Here is a 15,346-nt window from a genome sequence, read left to right as displayed (position 1 = left end):
TTATTTTTATCACATAATCTCGCAGTAAAACGTGCCGTTTTGCACATAAGGCCTCGTACAGTTGACGATTTCCAAAGATGTGATGACCACCGCCCGTTAAGACCCACTGAGCCCATGCGATGTACTTAAACTGAGGAGAAATGGGCTAGCATGTTGCGGAAGAAGCACCGCATAGTTTACGCTGGCAAAATACGTTCAACTTTTGGCGTTATGACGACGTAAATATGTCGGTAAGCGGCAAAACGACATGCAGACGAAGTCACATGACTTCAAAATGACGTTTTCTATGACGTGCGACCAGGATAAGATGGCAGTTTTGCCAAAAGCACCCGCTTGAAGGTAGTTACAACAATGGCGGGGCTGTGTCACCCCTGTGGTCTAGACTCTAGAGCTACGCGCCACGCCGTTTTCCCCTGGCGCACCACCCTCTTCTGCGCCGCCAGCCGTGCTGGAACTGCAACCTGGCGCGGCTTCACATAGTGGCACATCGATTTCGAAACTCGGTGAAACCGATGAATGCCCTGGAAAAATGAGAGAAAACTTGGTCTTCATCTTCCTCTACGAAGAGCTGTCTGACCTACACTGTTACCCCCCCCCCCCCCCCGCACACACACACCGAAATAGTGGATATTAACTAGACTCCTCATTGTTGCTCAGCCGGCGCCTGCGAAGGAGTCTCCTGGGGCTCTACGCTGTAAGCTGATGTGACAGTGCTGCGGCCAGAGGCTCTAAATGCTCCAAAGAGTTAGGGAGCTATGGAGGGTGATCTCTCAGACTCTCACTGTATTGCCGTACATTCCGGTCATCTGGATGCTCCTCAAATGGGGTAAGAAGGGTAGGGGAAAGGGGGGCACACCGAAACAGTCAACTTTTTTCTGGACCCTTGCCGGCGCCAGCAGCCCCACCTTTCGATGTTACACACATCGTTCCACACTTCTGCTCCATTCAGAACAATGTCACGGTGCTGCGTAGAGCGGATCGCCCCCGAGACAACGAAAAGTGGTTCCGGGCCTCGAAAGCAAGTTTTCACTCACTACACTCGTTGTCTGTGTGCCGAAGAAGCACTAAAGTTGGGATATACATCTAGGTCCTTCTTTCGTAGTCGTAACTTCCCAAGCTCCGGTAGCCTGTGGTGTCTCCCTCGGCAGAAAAAAATGCGTTTAACTGCTGCTATGCGGCAAATCGTAACAAGCGCTTCAACTTGGAAATGTAAAGTGCACATCGCAGAGAAAAGCAAGACACAGCGAAAATTGGGCACAACAAAGCCTAGGGCGTCCAGGAATAAACGGCGCCCAAATACTGTTGTGGACCAAATACTTGATGGAATATCCCTGTCTGGTGTGACATGAGAAGTACGAAGCGAACCAGGAGAGGGTTCAGTGGAAGCTTTGTAAAGGCTGGTCACATTGGGATTATAGCAACAAAGACCTATATTATACGTTTGCCATGACTGCACGGTAAATCCCTAGTTCCTGCCTTGTGCAATACCCACTTGGTTGAACCCGTAGCTCGTTGCTACGTGCCCCAAGGTTCGGGCATCTTTTATTTATTTATTCTATTTATTTATTCATACTGTTGACCCAAGGGGTCGAATATTGAAACATTCTGCCTTCTATTAACCAAAATATGCTTTGCTCATAGCTCTAGGTCCGTCAGGAACAGCCGTTTCGAACAGGTGTGCCTGGGACCCCTTTGGCCGTCGCTGGAGTCAAAAGCGACATTACTTCCTGTCCACCACGTCATCCTTTCTAAAGTCTCGGTTTTGCAACGCTGTTGTTGCTCGCGCTGCTTTCCGTGTTCTTGTTCTTTTCTAAAGCCGTTTACTGTTAAAACGTGAGTACCATCGCGCAAACAACGTTACGGTAACGTGTTCCTATCCTAGCTGCAGCCCTGGATTAATGGAAAGCAGCTCTGTCACGGGTATTACGTAAATACTTGATCGGTTGTTTCGGTCCCCTGTGCGTGTCTGAGTCATCCTGATTCGTTCGCTTGCGAGCTGGCGCTGTGCCACAGATTCATTTGATTCCCTCTATTGTTGTACAAGTTTGATTAATGGTATTCTCTACCACTTGAGCAACAAACACAAACGTAGTCACCGCTGTCGGCGTGATGTTTCTAGTCCTGCGTACTCGCCAAGGACACAGTGTTTGGGCTTGTCATAGAATAGTAAACATCTGAACACACAGAAATACAACTGCACGCGCGCGTTCAATACGATGTTGATATCTGAATGCTCGCGTCTCAGCTCGCGTAGTCTGATTTGGGAGTCGCCATGCAAGGGCATGCTCTTGGGATACATGAGCGGTCACGTGGTAGACATGAGCATCCCAGAATGCAAACCAAAGGCTGACACGCCCATCCCAATGAAAAACAGACGGAAGGGCCGCTCCTGTAGGCTTAATCGCTTCCACCGCTTGCAAGCGATCGAGTGGCGGGGCTCTCGTTAACACGGCCACGTTTCACGTGACGCGTGACGCGCTTTTTTCGTTATCGGGACAAAGGCGTAATCTCACGCTTGCGTAACGACCAACGGTGTCGTCTGCCCAACGGGTGTGTTCACGTGCTCTCAGGCTTCATGGCATACATGGTTCATTATCTAACGAAGCGCGAGTCACTCGTGAACTCGGGCACGTGGTGTATGACGCGCTCTTTTCGTTAACGTGACAAGGGCGTAATCTCTCGCTCCAGCAACGATCGAACGAGACTGTTTGCCTTACGAGTGGGTCTACCAACTCGTAAGTTGTTGGACTTTAGTTGGAGTTTAGAGATTTGCAGAAACGAACATGTTTGCTCCACGACTGTGTGGAAAATGACATACTTTCCTTTTCATCACGTTTACATCAGTGAAATATTCTCGAGAAGCTGCAGTTCAAGACGAGAAAGAAGACGAAGAGTCGATGATAAGCCATAGGGTGCGTTTTCTTATTCAACCCGAGTAGCCAGGAGTTGGGTAACGACGTCAGAGCCTTTATCATCACGTTACTCCAGAGTAGCCACCTTTGACCGTCATTTTCGAACGGCTAGAGTTACTCTGCGCTGAAAATGGCAGACTGGCCTGACGGGCGAGACGATGTGGAAGTGGTTGCATACTGCCTGTTTAACAACCTACCGCACATGCGTGCACTCTAGCAGATTTTGAAAATGTTCGACAGTTTTTAACCAGTCCTACACTTGAACAAAATTCAAATTGAACAAAGTCCAAATTGAACACCACCGAAATTGTCTGTCAACAGGACGGGTGGTAGCAGACGACGTATCGCCGTCTGCTATCTTGTGTGTGACGTCAGAACGACGGCTACCCTTCTTCAGAGCAGAGTAGAGAGGAGTTGCTACTCCTGGCTACTCTGGCTAATTTTCGCCGCAGAGCTATGACGTCATTTCCGCTAATCTGGCTACTCTGGCTATTTTTCGCCGACTGAGAGTAACTCGGAGTTGCCAGAGTTGAATAAGAAAACGCACCCATAGACAAGCCATGCGAGCTATCCAAACAAAATTAAACAACCCTATTGGTCGGAAAACATTGCAGCCTCGTTGCCAGCTGTTGTTCGTTCAGGGCGGTGCACAGGGGAGGAGCACAGATTGTGGCGACAGTGTCGATAAGGTCCCCGTTTCGTTTTTCCTAACGACTCGTTGACGTTGAAGCTTCGCGGCGATAACGTGGAATTAAAAAAAAAATGTTCAATAACATTCTGTTCAAGCTCACTAGGAAAACGTTTTATCGCACTGCAAATTTATTTTAAGTCCGCTGTTTATGAAGCCTGACAGTGTGGCTGCATTTTGTACTTCCATGCGTGAAGGAAAAGTTTACATAGACGTAATCAAATCAGTAAACAAATGGTAATGGTACTGTGACGTTACACGTAAGGTTTGTCTGCGCGGTTTGGCGACATGTTGCACGTTCCGCAGGGTAGGACTGCGGATAATTTCGACCACCTGGGGATCTTCTGACGTGCGCCAGAAATCTCCGACACGCGGTGCTGGAAGCAATGTTTACCTGCCCCACATTCCACCCTCAGGAGAAGGGCAGCCCCTTCATCTTTCTTCTTCTGATACGACTGATACCACTACTTCTTTCCCCTCTGGCCTCGGACTCCCATGTGCCCTAGAACTCATCACACACTACTTCCCGTGTCATAATACCATTCTCACCCGACACCATCGTCGTGGCATGAATATGATTTACAATTTTTGGGTATTGCTCGACGATTATACATACATTGACGCTTTTTTTCCCATTATTTTTACACCACTAGCAGCCATATAATGGGGCATGAAGAAGGAGAAGAAGATGAACGAGAGAGAACGAACTATGGTGAGCTAGAACGAACATTGGAGCGGAACGAGCACGTATGAGAGCACGAGAATGCGAGCTATCGGAACATAAAACAATCATATTGGTGGAAAATGCAGCCTCGCTAGCAGCCTGCTCTTCGGCATTGTTCCCTTAGAAGTCGAACCAGGACGCACATTCTCCCGGTCGGCAGTCGTGACGTTGCGCACCCCTGTGAGGCCGACAACGGCGAGCCCTTTCACCATCATCACCATCAACATCATCTGCTCTTCGCTCAGGGCGGTGACATCACAACACGAGAGTATTCGTAACGTGGATAATAGCCACAAAGAAGAAGCTTCCCGAGGAGCATAGATTGTGACCACAACCAAACGTCGATAAGGTTGCTCGTTTCGTAAGCCTGTGCGACGTGTTCAGCTATCTCGTGTCGTTAAGCTGGACGTGCAAAGCGATTAAGCCAACGCGATACAGCCAACACCACCTACATAGAGAAAACCGGCTTACTTGTCGACGTGATGTAACAACTAAGAGTCAGCCAATTAGGATCGTGTTTCCAACGGCGGCAGCCAATCACGAACGTGCTTTCAGCGGTCGTGGCCATGAAGACAAACTACCGTCGTCTGTGAGTAGTGATTGAACGTCCCCGTGTACTAAATTGGAGAACTTGGAAATAAAGCGCAAAGCGGTCGCATATCTTTCTCCAAACTGATTTTCTGGAAAGCGTGCTGCATATTCCGGTCTGCAGGTTCCAAGCTAGCTGCAATCATTTGCGAGTGCTTGAATTCGCGGAACGGCTAATCGCAGAAGCAGACGAATTCTGACTTTATATGTCCACGTAGCGAAGGAGGGAGAGGAGGAAATAAGCAGGCCTTCTGTATCTAGGTGGCGTTGATAGAGCGCAGAGAAGCAACAGGGCAGGAACAGACCAGAACAGAGCGCAGGTACAGTTCTGAAGTTCGCACTTTTTCTGCACTTCTTCCATTATTTTATCTCAGTCATCCACCGGACGTGCGTCGTGCAGATTCTGATGATCGTTTGCGGCTTCGAACGACAAGCGCAGTGTATTCTATTCGTTTCTACCGCCGGCCGACGCTAGAAGTAGAAACGTGTTCTACTCGCAGGACGAGTGGCGCAGTAGCGCGCCGCCGTCCCGCCACGTCTACATCGAGCTTCGCCATGTTGAGAATCTCACCCTCGCTGCGGCGTGCACCGCACACAGGCGCGCTGGACTGGACGCCCGCGTGTTGCTAAAAGCATAAACCGCATCAAAGACGCGCATCTTGCACCTTCCAAGCATGTGCAGTTCACGCTGTTTGCTGTGGGTCGCACCTCATGTGGCGAATCTCCCAATTCATCATCATCAATTCTATTGTTGCTTTTTGCTGTGTACAGTGCAGATAGAACCTGTTGGATGGATTGCATTACACGTTTACCTATGCAGCTGCGAGCCGGGTCCCGGCAGCCGAGTTTCGAGTTTCGGCAGCCGGGTCGGGCTCGGTTCGGCTAAGCCTACGTAGCGTCGAATATGGGCCGGGCCGTGCTGGGTTTTCGGCAACAGGGTCGGGCTCGGGTCGGGTAAGCCTACGTGGCGTCGGGAACGGGCCAGGCCAGTAAATGCAGGCCCGTGCAGTGCTCTACTTCATGTCACCGAACTATAAACTGAACGACGGCCACTGACGCAGCGCGCCGTTCCACCCAGTTCCGTCGGACTCTAAGCAAGCCTTAATGGTGGCACGCTTTGTCGCTCGCCGCTTGCGTTCCTCATTTTCGGCCATCGCGTCTAAATCTCCCGCAGCAATGGCGGCGCGGCTGCGAATTCTATGCTTGCGCGAATGTTCCGCAACATACCACCTACGCTGTGACTCCGTGGCGTCCGTGTTGCAAGACGACGTGGACGACATCACGTGAGACGTGCTGTGCAGAAACCGAGTGACTAGTGACACGACCGAGTGGGTAAAAGCGTCAGCTCATTGGTGGTAGCCAACCTAGTGTTGAAGACTGGGAGGTGGTGGGTTCGAATCCTACCACCGGCTGTGCTGTCTGAGGCTCTCCCTGGGTTTTCCCAGAAGAATGTCGGCTCCGCACGCACACCAACCCCCTTGTCCCCCCACTCCACCCTGCCGTACTCTCTCCATTTGTCGACGTCCGTTCGACGCTCATAGCCACAGTTGCTTCGCGGCGCTAACACTGAAGTAAAAAGAAGCACACATTAGGGAGTTTTAGTCTGCGGAGATACGCACTGAGACTCACGGAAATTTAGCAACTTTTGATATAATCGACTTCGACATCTGCTTCAATATCGACTTCGACATCTTGGACAACATGGGCAGTATGGTACGTTCTCTCAAAGGCGTCAGCCAACGCGATGATAGTATCTGATAGGTTTCTTGAATTTACTGACAACAACAAGAAATGTGCACCTGCTGTTACATCCGGGCCACAGAGAAAAAGCTCCGACACAGATGTTCTCCAACATTCCACACGGGACCGTGAAACAACGACGGCCTGGTCCTCCAGCATTTGCGGTGATTTCGGAGTTTACCTCGAGAATAAACTATAAGCGTTTATCAATTTTTCTTCCGTCTCCCAAATCCAGCTGTCGTGTTTGGAAGTGGTCATTTTGGGTTCGGAATTCAGTCCGATTCGAATTTAAGAGCCGTTTGCTGACCATTCGAAAGAGGCTCAAGTTAACATCGTATTCTTTTGTAGATCCTACCACTAGCAATACAACGAGATAACCGCATAGGTGCCCACCTGCATCCAAAATGGGAATTGAATCGAAGAAAACATTGGTTTCGGTGTCGCACCTGTTTTCGAACGATCGTTTGACTTTGCTTCCTGGAACACTAGGACGACGCGAAACGAATTTTTGTGATAGGAGTTGTGCTGGACAGCGGTTGGAAAGAATTATTCCCTCATTTTGTGTCGGGGTACTTTGGCGGGAAATGGTCCTCCACATTGAGTTGGAGACTGACTTCGTTTATTTGCTTCCTAATGGTGTCCGTTCCAGTGTGTCCAGGTGGTGTAACCGCGTAGTTGATTTAGGACAAGAGATGAACGCTTTGCTGAGAGCAATAAATTATTCTTATTATATATATATATATATATTGTTGAGGACACCGCTCTAATAAAAAATCCCTTATGCTGCAATTGCTATTGGCTTCGATTGGATTTGAATGAAGATGGTCGGTGATGGAGGTGGATGGTGGAATGGATGGTTGGAATGAAGTGTTGAGCTGTAATTGCTCTTAACATCCATGCCTACGTTTAGCGGCGCTGTGTTTTCTACGACAATAGGCTACCTGGAATACTAGCTCCCTCTGTGTACGATGGAGAGCACAGGTGTGGCATCCAATGTATTGCTCCGTAGACGACAGCGTGCTGGGCGAACGCAATGCATCCTGGACAGGTCCTGGTCGTACGTCACAGCAAACGTCACGGCACACGTGACCTTAAAGATGGCGGCGCCCGTGATCGGCGGCCAAACCGTTTGTAAACAATGCGGTTGTTGTTTCTGGACGACGTTTTGGATGTTTTTCGATCACCGTAATTATTTTTATCCGATAATCCCGCAGTAAAACGCGCAGTTTTACGCATAAAGCCTCGTATTCTTGACAGCTTCCAAAGATGTGATGACGATCGCGCGTTACGACTTACCGACGAGCCGATGCGATGTACGTAAACTGAGGTGAAATGGGCTACCATGTTGCGGAAGAAGCACCGCATAGTTTCCGCTGGCAAAATATGGTGATCTCTTGGTGTTATGACGGTGAAAATATGTCGGTAAGCGGCAAAACGACACGTAAACAAAGTCACATGACCTCAAAATTATGTTTTCTATGACGTGCGACCAGGACAAGATGGCAGTTTTGCCAAAAGCACCCGCTTGAGGGTAATTACAACAATGGCGGGTTTGTGTCACCCCTGTGATGGAGAGGCCGCCACGCCGCCATTTTGACGCTATCGGCCATAATTCTGGAGGCTGTGTTCTGCTTTCTGCAACTTCCTCAAACATCTTCTGCTTGTTGGCTACTTAGTCCTTATGTGTGGTGTATAGCTAGGTGTTAAGTGTGCAGCTTTCTCAGCGCAGCATGGGAGGCAAAAAGGAAGATATCGTAGCAGACGACGTGGACGCTCTCCATAGAGAGAGCCATTATGCGACAACATAAATCTGCTTGCTTTCGTTGTTATTGGCAACCTAAATTCTTAATATGACGTTTTATCCCTGCATATCATAGAGACAAGAGCGCAGTCAAAGGCTTCAGAGATCAAATTTATAGTCTCGTGGGGATAAAAGCTTCCGCGTGAAGCACAGATAAACTGCGATAAAAGGAATGGCACTCGAACTTCTATCCAGAAATGTACGCTGATAAAAGTTTACTACTCTGCACAAACAAAGTCTAGAAACAATTATTGTGCCTTTTATTGAAAAGCAATGAGAAATGACTTCCGTGAAGTGTATTGGCTGCTACCATAGCTGGGCGTCCTCACTCATGAGGACCCTCATGAAGACGCCTCACCCTCACCTCATCGTCGTGAGGTGAGGTTGAGTGAGGCCTGACCACGCTGAATGTTTCTCACGAGGACAGTCGTGAGGCATTGTCCCTCATGAGGCCCACCGTGAGGGCCCTCATGAAGCCAGTCGTCGTGAGGCCATCAATACGTGAGGGTACAACGTATTCCGTGAGCACCCTCGCGGATGAGGCCGTGAGGCCCTCTGTGAGGAACCTCACGGCTAAGGCCATGAGGCCTTTCGTGAGGAACCTCACAGATGAGGTGATGGGTTCGGGCTCCTCTTTGCTAATGCCAAACACTAACGTTAAACCTTACTGTGAGAGTAACAACTGTTACCGAATTTATCCAAGCACCGCACGAAACCCTATAAACAGTTTAATGCCGCGCAGTATCATTGGTACAAGTACCAACTACTGGCACAGTAGTTCAACGTCGACGTGTCATGTGAACATGACGGAAAATTCTTTTGAGGCTCATGTGCCTACTAGTGACTTGAAGACACGTGGGGCCATAACGGTATTCACGAGGCGAGGGCTCGTGAGGATGAGGGGTCATGAGGCCATGAGGGTCCTCATGAGAAGAAGGTACGTGGGGCCATGAGGGCCCTCATGAGGTAAGGGCACTGAGGATGAGGCGCCGTGAGGACATGAGGGCCCTCATGAGGTGAGGACACGTGAGGATGTGGACCTCATGAGGTGAAGATACATGAGGACATAAGGGTTGTGAATAGCCTCATGAGGTGAAGGCATGTGAGGATGAGGATGGTGAGGCCTCTCGGGATCCCGATGCCCTGAGGTGAGGCTTGTGAGGACAAAATTTAAAATGGAATGTGAGGGTGAGAGTGACTGAGGTTTAGTTACTGGTGAGGAAAATTTGGTGAGGGTGATTGAGGCCAACAAAGTCTGTGCTTCGTGAGGTGAGGATGAGTGAGGCCGCAGGAAAATGCCCACCTATGGCTGCTACACTCTAAGAAAAAAAAGGGCGTGAGAAGGTAGTAACTTCTATAGTTACCACCTAGGTCAGCATAGCGTCTGATAAAGGGTGTAACAGGGGTGGTAAAAGAAATTATCGTATATCCAAATTGCTACAAAAAGGCGTACGCCCCCCTCGCTCACCGAAGCAGAAGCGGTAACCCTATCATTCGTAGGTAGCAAGTAGAACTTTGCAACCTTTTAGGCACAACATATGCGACAACTATTACCTGCTGAAAGGTGTAACTGATCCACCCGTTTTTCTAAGCGTGTACATCACACGCGGTCAGTGCCGTGTTGCATTATTTTTCTTTACAGGGAGTGTTTGTAGCGAATCATTATGGGGTTATACGTACTTGTATTCCACCACAAGTTACCTGTAGACGCCATAAGAGAATTTTCATCCCGCATAAGGTGGCAGCTCTTGAGATGAGATAGAAGATAGACCAGCATGTTCACATCGAGTGTCGGTTTTACTGCGATCTGAGAATGGTCTACTGCACCTATGGCAGCCGACACAGGGGTGAGCGACCGAAGTAAGGTTCATTATGCGTTGTTTTGAGACACTATCCGTTTCTTCATACGAGAAACACCCTCACGAAAGATTCGAGTGGAAGAAAAAGCGAAAAAACTGCTCACGGAGCCAAAGTTCCGTCCCGTGTTACGTTGAGCGTTCACAACACCGTCAGCGTCTTTTCCTGTCGTCTGCTACGGAATTTCTTGTGTCTTTGTCGCAGGATGTTCTCCACGGTTAGCAGTGTACTTGAAGACACGACGTCGAGCGCTCGCGCTCACGTGACAGCAGAAAGCTATGACGTTTTTCGCATCTTCAGCTGGAGTATTCTGGGGAATGTCGCTCGTGTGAATACACGGTATATAGAACACAATTAGAAAGCTTTGCCTAGAATCCCTGGTTTGACCTCTTGGAGGAATTGAAAAACAACAACAACGAGAACTACTGCCAGTGACGTTACAGTAACGAGAGCTTTACCTATAAAATTCCATTAGAAATGCTTGGATGCGAGTCTTATTCGGTGAGTGTGACTATCTTGAGAGAGTGCGTACGTTTTCTTCAGATCAGCTGTCACTGCAGATTTGTCTGTCTTGTAATTTTGTAATGAATCATTTTACGACACTTTTCTTGCAGATTTCGAAATCTTGCCGGAGTTTTCTGAACCTGTTCCCAACGTTACTGCAATAATCGGAAGATCAGTGAAGCTTCCATGTGTAGTCAACAACCTCGGCCAGTATAGGGTAAGCTTTTTTTTTTTTTCTCCTCTGTGAAATGTTGATACCTCTTCTCGGGCGAATAATGTTGGCGTGGATTTCGGTAAAATTTATTCCGAAAAAGCACTCAGTTTTGTATTCTACAACGTTTTCCATTTCGTGTCACCTGGTACCGGTGACAGTATTGCGCGTTCCGTAACCCGGTGGCGATACACTCCTAAAAGCACCCAAGAACGCGACGACGGGTTTGCCACCGATGCGTATAGCGAGACGCTACAGCTTAGCTGTGGTTGCACAGAGTGGGATATACTGGGCTTGGGAACCGAAAGTCAAGAAAGAAGTGCTACAACGCCATGCTGGTCGTAATGTTTACACACTGCAAAGCAAACAAGAGTGCGTAAATTAGAAGTAACGAGAAAAACTATTATAGGCACTTGTTCCTAGCTGCGTAGATGCGACGTAAAGAAGTGTTTGATATGTATTTGTCACACAAAACGAAAAATCTCGAACGGACCTAGTTTGCTTTCTCAAGTGTTCGAGCGAGACACAGTCCGTGATACAATCTACGTATTGTTAGAAACGTGCCAGGCTTACGCTTCTAAAATGTGGACTTCCACTCATTTGAGACTTGTCATGACGCCGCAGCCTGAGCTCACTTTAGCCCCATATTCTCAGCATTCGAAATAGAAGAAGGCTGTCTTTACTGTACTTTACTTCTCCAAATCTAACTTGAGCCATGTGGTCGGATGATTCTGGCACTCTACAGCCGATAGAGGAGCAGTAGGGCCTGCAAATAATGTACTGCCATTAATTCTGTGTCTGATATGCGCCACACACAAACACACGGTCGAGTACACAGCATGAAACGTTAGTCAATATTAGCCACAGCGAGCTGCTCAAGCACGTGGAAAAGCTCTCTGTCAATTCATCAAGAGCCGGATCTTCAATGTCTGCACTGAAGTTGTGACAATAACGTCATCACCGAGTGTAATGGAATCACTCAGCGTGTTCATTGTGCCCTAAGACAGTTCTGATAAAGCAGGGCATTGATATGTTTCTTGCGCGCAGGTATTTAGACCTTGAAAGCAGTCCTTCTACGCAGGGCGATGGGGCACTTGGTGTTTAAAGATGGTCTAAAGTGGTTTTCACGGTTTCGCAGGAAGGCGCTTTCTCTGTAATCAGAAAAAAAAAGGTTCCATTTCCATGCGTTTGTTTAGCAGATTCAGTTTTCTTCTCCAATGTTCTCACTCTTCCCCAACTCTCCCAACTCAACAGCGCAACTCTCCCCAATGCTGTCACTGCGGTGCTGTAGAAGATCTAGAGCACGTTCTTCTGCATTGCCCACACTACCAAACTTCCGGAACCGTACTCTCTGGATCCCTTAACGAGCTAGACTCTCGCCACCTCGCTTTCACCAAATTGCTTGGTCCCTGGCCACATTCAGCCCACCAACGCTCTGCCCTCAAAGCTCTCTTCACCTTTCTGGATACCATAGGACTTCGATCCTTATTGTGAAGGGGCTCATTATTTCATTCCCCGCATCACCACCAGCAATGTGGTCGAGTATCGCCCCTGGCGATGAAACTCCCCATTCATCATCTCACAATGAAGTTGTTGTTGTCCGTTCACATTTAAGATCACAGTCATCCAGGACCATGTTCTGTGGAATTACAGCACGCCTATAGGAAATGTCTTTCACGCATATGGCTGAAAGTCAAACTATCTCCTGATTGTCTGACGTGTTCTCTGAAGACATAGTCCAGTCTCATTGAGAGCTGTAGCTTCCGCGATGAGCAGAACAAACTGGTTTCTTCCTTGAGGTGGGTGGATGGAGGTACTTTACACTGGCGAAGGGCATACCGGGGATTCCTTAGATATCTTGAGAGTACCGAGTGAGGTTCGGATACTTCGGCGTCTGCGTGCCGTACATGTCGAGTTCAGTCGAGTCACCATCGAAAAAAGGGCAGCTGCTTTTTGCAGCTTTACCTCTGTGAGCATGCAGTTGCTATTCGCAGACACAGTTCTGTTCACAGTTGTTGCTTGCTAAATCCCCAGATATTGGGGACTCCTTTGTGTTGTCCCCATCTTGTGTGCTTACTTCAGGGCAGGGCCCAGACGCCTATACTAACCCCCATCTCCCCCGCTCCCTCCTTCTGTCCTCTCTCCATCTATCCACATGTGTACGCCGCTCATAGCCACAGTTGCTTCGCGGCACCAACACAGAATAATAATATTAACGACTTCAGACTGGGCAAGGCCAATTTCGAGCCGAATTTTGAGCTGAACCGAAACCGCGTTGAACAGGACCGCAGGAAGGATTGCGCCCATTCCACGTCAGAGGGTCACGTGTTTTGGAGCAGTTGAAACGATTCGAGTAGGTGCTGCTTTGATAGGCTAGAACAACCGCTTTGCGCCGCAGATAAGTTTCCGAAGGCGAAGGTCGCACGTGGTTTCGGTTTCGCGTCATTTGCATAGCAACGTTCGGCGACAGATATTTCAGCGTGCGTGCTCGTTTCGAGATTAAAAAAAAAAAGAAATCAGAACGGCTTTCAACGAGGACTGTCTCCCATTCTACCACAAGGAAGGAGTTAAAATAACCAATTTTACGCAATTAATCGTCTAGTAGACATACTCTCTTCGAGAGGATGTCCGCCTGGCCGTATAACTCCAAAGCAAAAAAAAAGAAAAAAGAAAACGACTTCTATGCTGAATTTATAGCTTTTGTGTTAAATGTCTTGCGGATAAAGAAAAAAAGCGTGCAGGTGTGCACATCAGTTTGCACCCACGTCAAAAAAGAAAAATTAAAAAGAGAGAGAGAAAAAAAAAACTGCGGCATGGTCGAAGGGGTTAAGGCGTCTGCTCGTTGGCGGTAGTCAAGGCCGTGATGAAGGCCGTGAGGTGGTGTGTTCGAATCCTACCACTGTCTATGCTGTCTGAGGTTCTCCCTGAGGTTTTCGAAGACTTTCCAGATGAATGTCGGCACAGTTCCCCCATGAAGTCGGTCCAGGACGCTTACTAACCCCTCTACCCACCACTCCTTCCTGCTGTCGTCTCTCCATCTGTCCACGTCTGTACACCGCTCATAGCCACGGTTGCTTCGCGGCGCTAACACCGAATTTAACGAAAATCAGTTGCACCGGGGTTGCTTATGTAAAAACTACGACCCCATTTTTTTTCTCTTCTGTTCTTGTCATCATCATCATCGCTATTCATGCAACAATTATTTCATTTATTTCTGCATAATATAGTGAAGCGAAGAAGTTTTTCGGCCAGCACAATTCGAAAGGCCTACATATAACAGCAGCAAAACACCGGCTCTGCCTAAGCTGTAAACCATTTGAGCAAACTTCCAGGCCAGAGCAGTTTGTCTACATCCGCGCGCTCAGCACAGCGAGGCATCACTTTCGCTCTTTTCTTTTTCTTTCTTTTGTCTCTTTTTCTTCTACTCCTCTCTAACGCGTACTTTTTCTGTGCCTCCTCGTTCCTCCTGTATGTGTGTGTGTGTGTGTGTATGTGCTTTCTTTCAAAAGACGGAGGACGAATGAAAAATTTCCCTTTCATGAAAAAACTCAGCCGCGATAAGCTGAAGAGGGTTCGTGGGAAGTCTACTGGCGCGATAGCTCAAAACGAGAGGAAGAGGACGAGGCGATCTTAAAAACGAATGGCTTCCTCATTTTTATCTTCCCGTGATGTCCCTTTTCCCCTCCTCTCTCCCTCTCTTCTCTTCCGTGTAGGCGCGTTGTGAACTCGGAAAGAAAGTTGACCCCTGAATGGTTCCCTCTGAATGACCCCCATTCCTTCTAACGTGTAATGCTGAGCTCCAGTTCAGCTATGTGCGGGCAGGATAAAGCACGTTGAAATCTCTTGGCGTAGGTCATATACGCAAGGGCTGAACGACGAAACGTCAAATGTAATGTCGACGTTCAATCGATCTCCTTAACGGACGTCATGAATTTATTCATGCTGAGAGGTATTAGAGTGTAAAACTGTGCTCAAGGATCATTGCTTAGGAGTTCGTGAGGAATCATTGCTATGTTTGTTCTGACTGTTGATTCGGCCTCCACAAATTACGTTACTGTGCTAGGGCAGGGCGCGTATCTGCATTGCTGCCTTGATGAGCTGCATTAAGTTGTTTGTTTTCGGTTTGCGCTTCCTAAATGCGTGCTCTTTTCTACATCATTAAAGAATACAAAATATTAAGTGATTTTATACATGTACTAATTGTAATGTGTGTGACTGGCCTATTTCTTTCGGCAGTTATGTCGCATTTGCCAACAATAATTACAACAATAATTAAGTGTGCGACATTAAAAATGTAGAAAAATACTGACATCATTGCCAT

General features: G+C 48.1%; 1 protein-coding gene across 2 annotated transcripts in view; it reads left to right on the top strand.

Annotated features, from left to right (window-relative positions):
• LOC135388693 (protein amalgam-like) overlaps positions 1-15,346 on the top strand; it is a 260,165-nt gene that overhangs the window by 187,246 nt on the left and 57,573 nt on the right. For both annotated transcript variants that reach the window (XM_064618409.1, XM_064618408.1), the window contains exon 4: positions 10,925-11,031. In XM_064618409.1, coding sequence (XP_064474479.1) covers positions 10,925-11,031 — 107 coding nt within the window. The remainder of the gene's footprint in view (positions 1-10,924; positions 11,032-15,346) is intronic.

Source organism: Ornithodoros turicata, chromosome 3, assembly GCF_037126465.1.
Source record: "Ornithodoros turicata isolate Travis chromosome 3, ASM3712646v1, whole genome shotgun sequence".
NCBI lineage: Eukaryota > Metazoa > Arthropoda > Arachnida > Ixodida > Argasidae > Ornithodoros > Ornithodoros turicata.
Note: the sequence above shows the minus strand (reverse complement) of the source record. Positions and strands in the feature narration are given on the sequence as shown.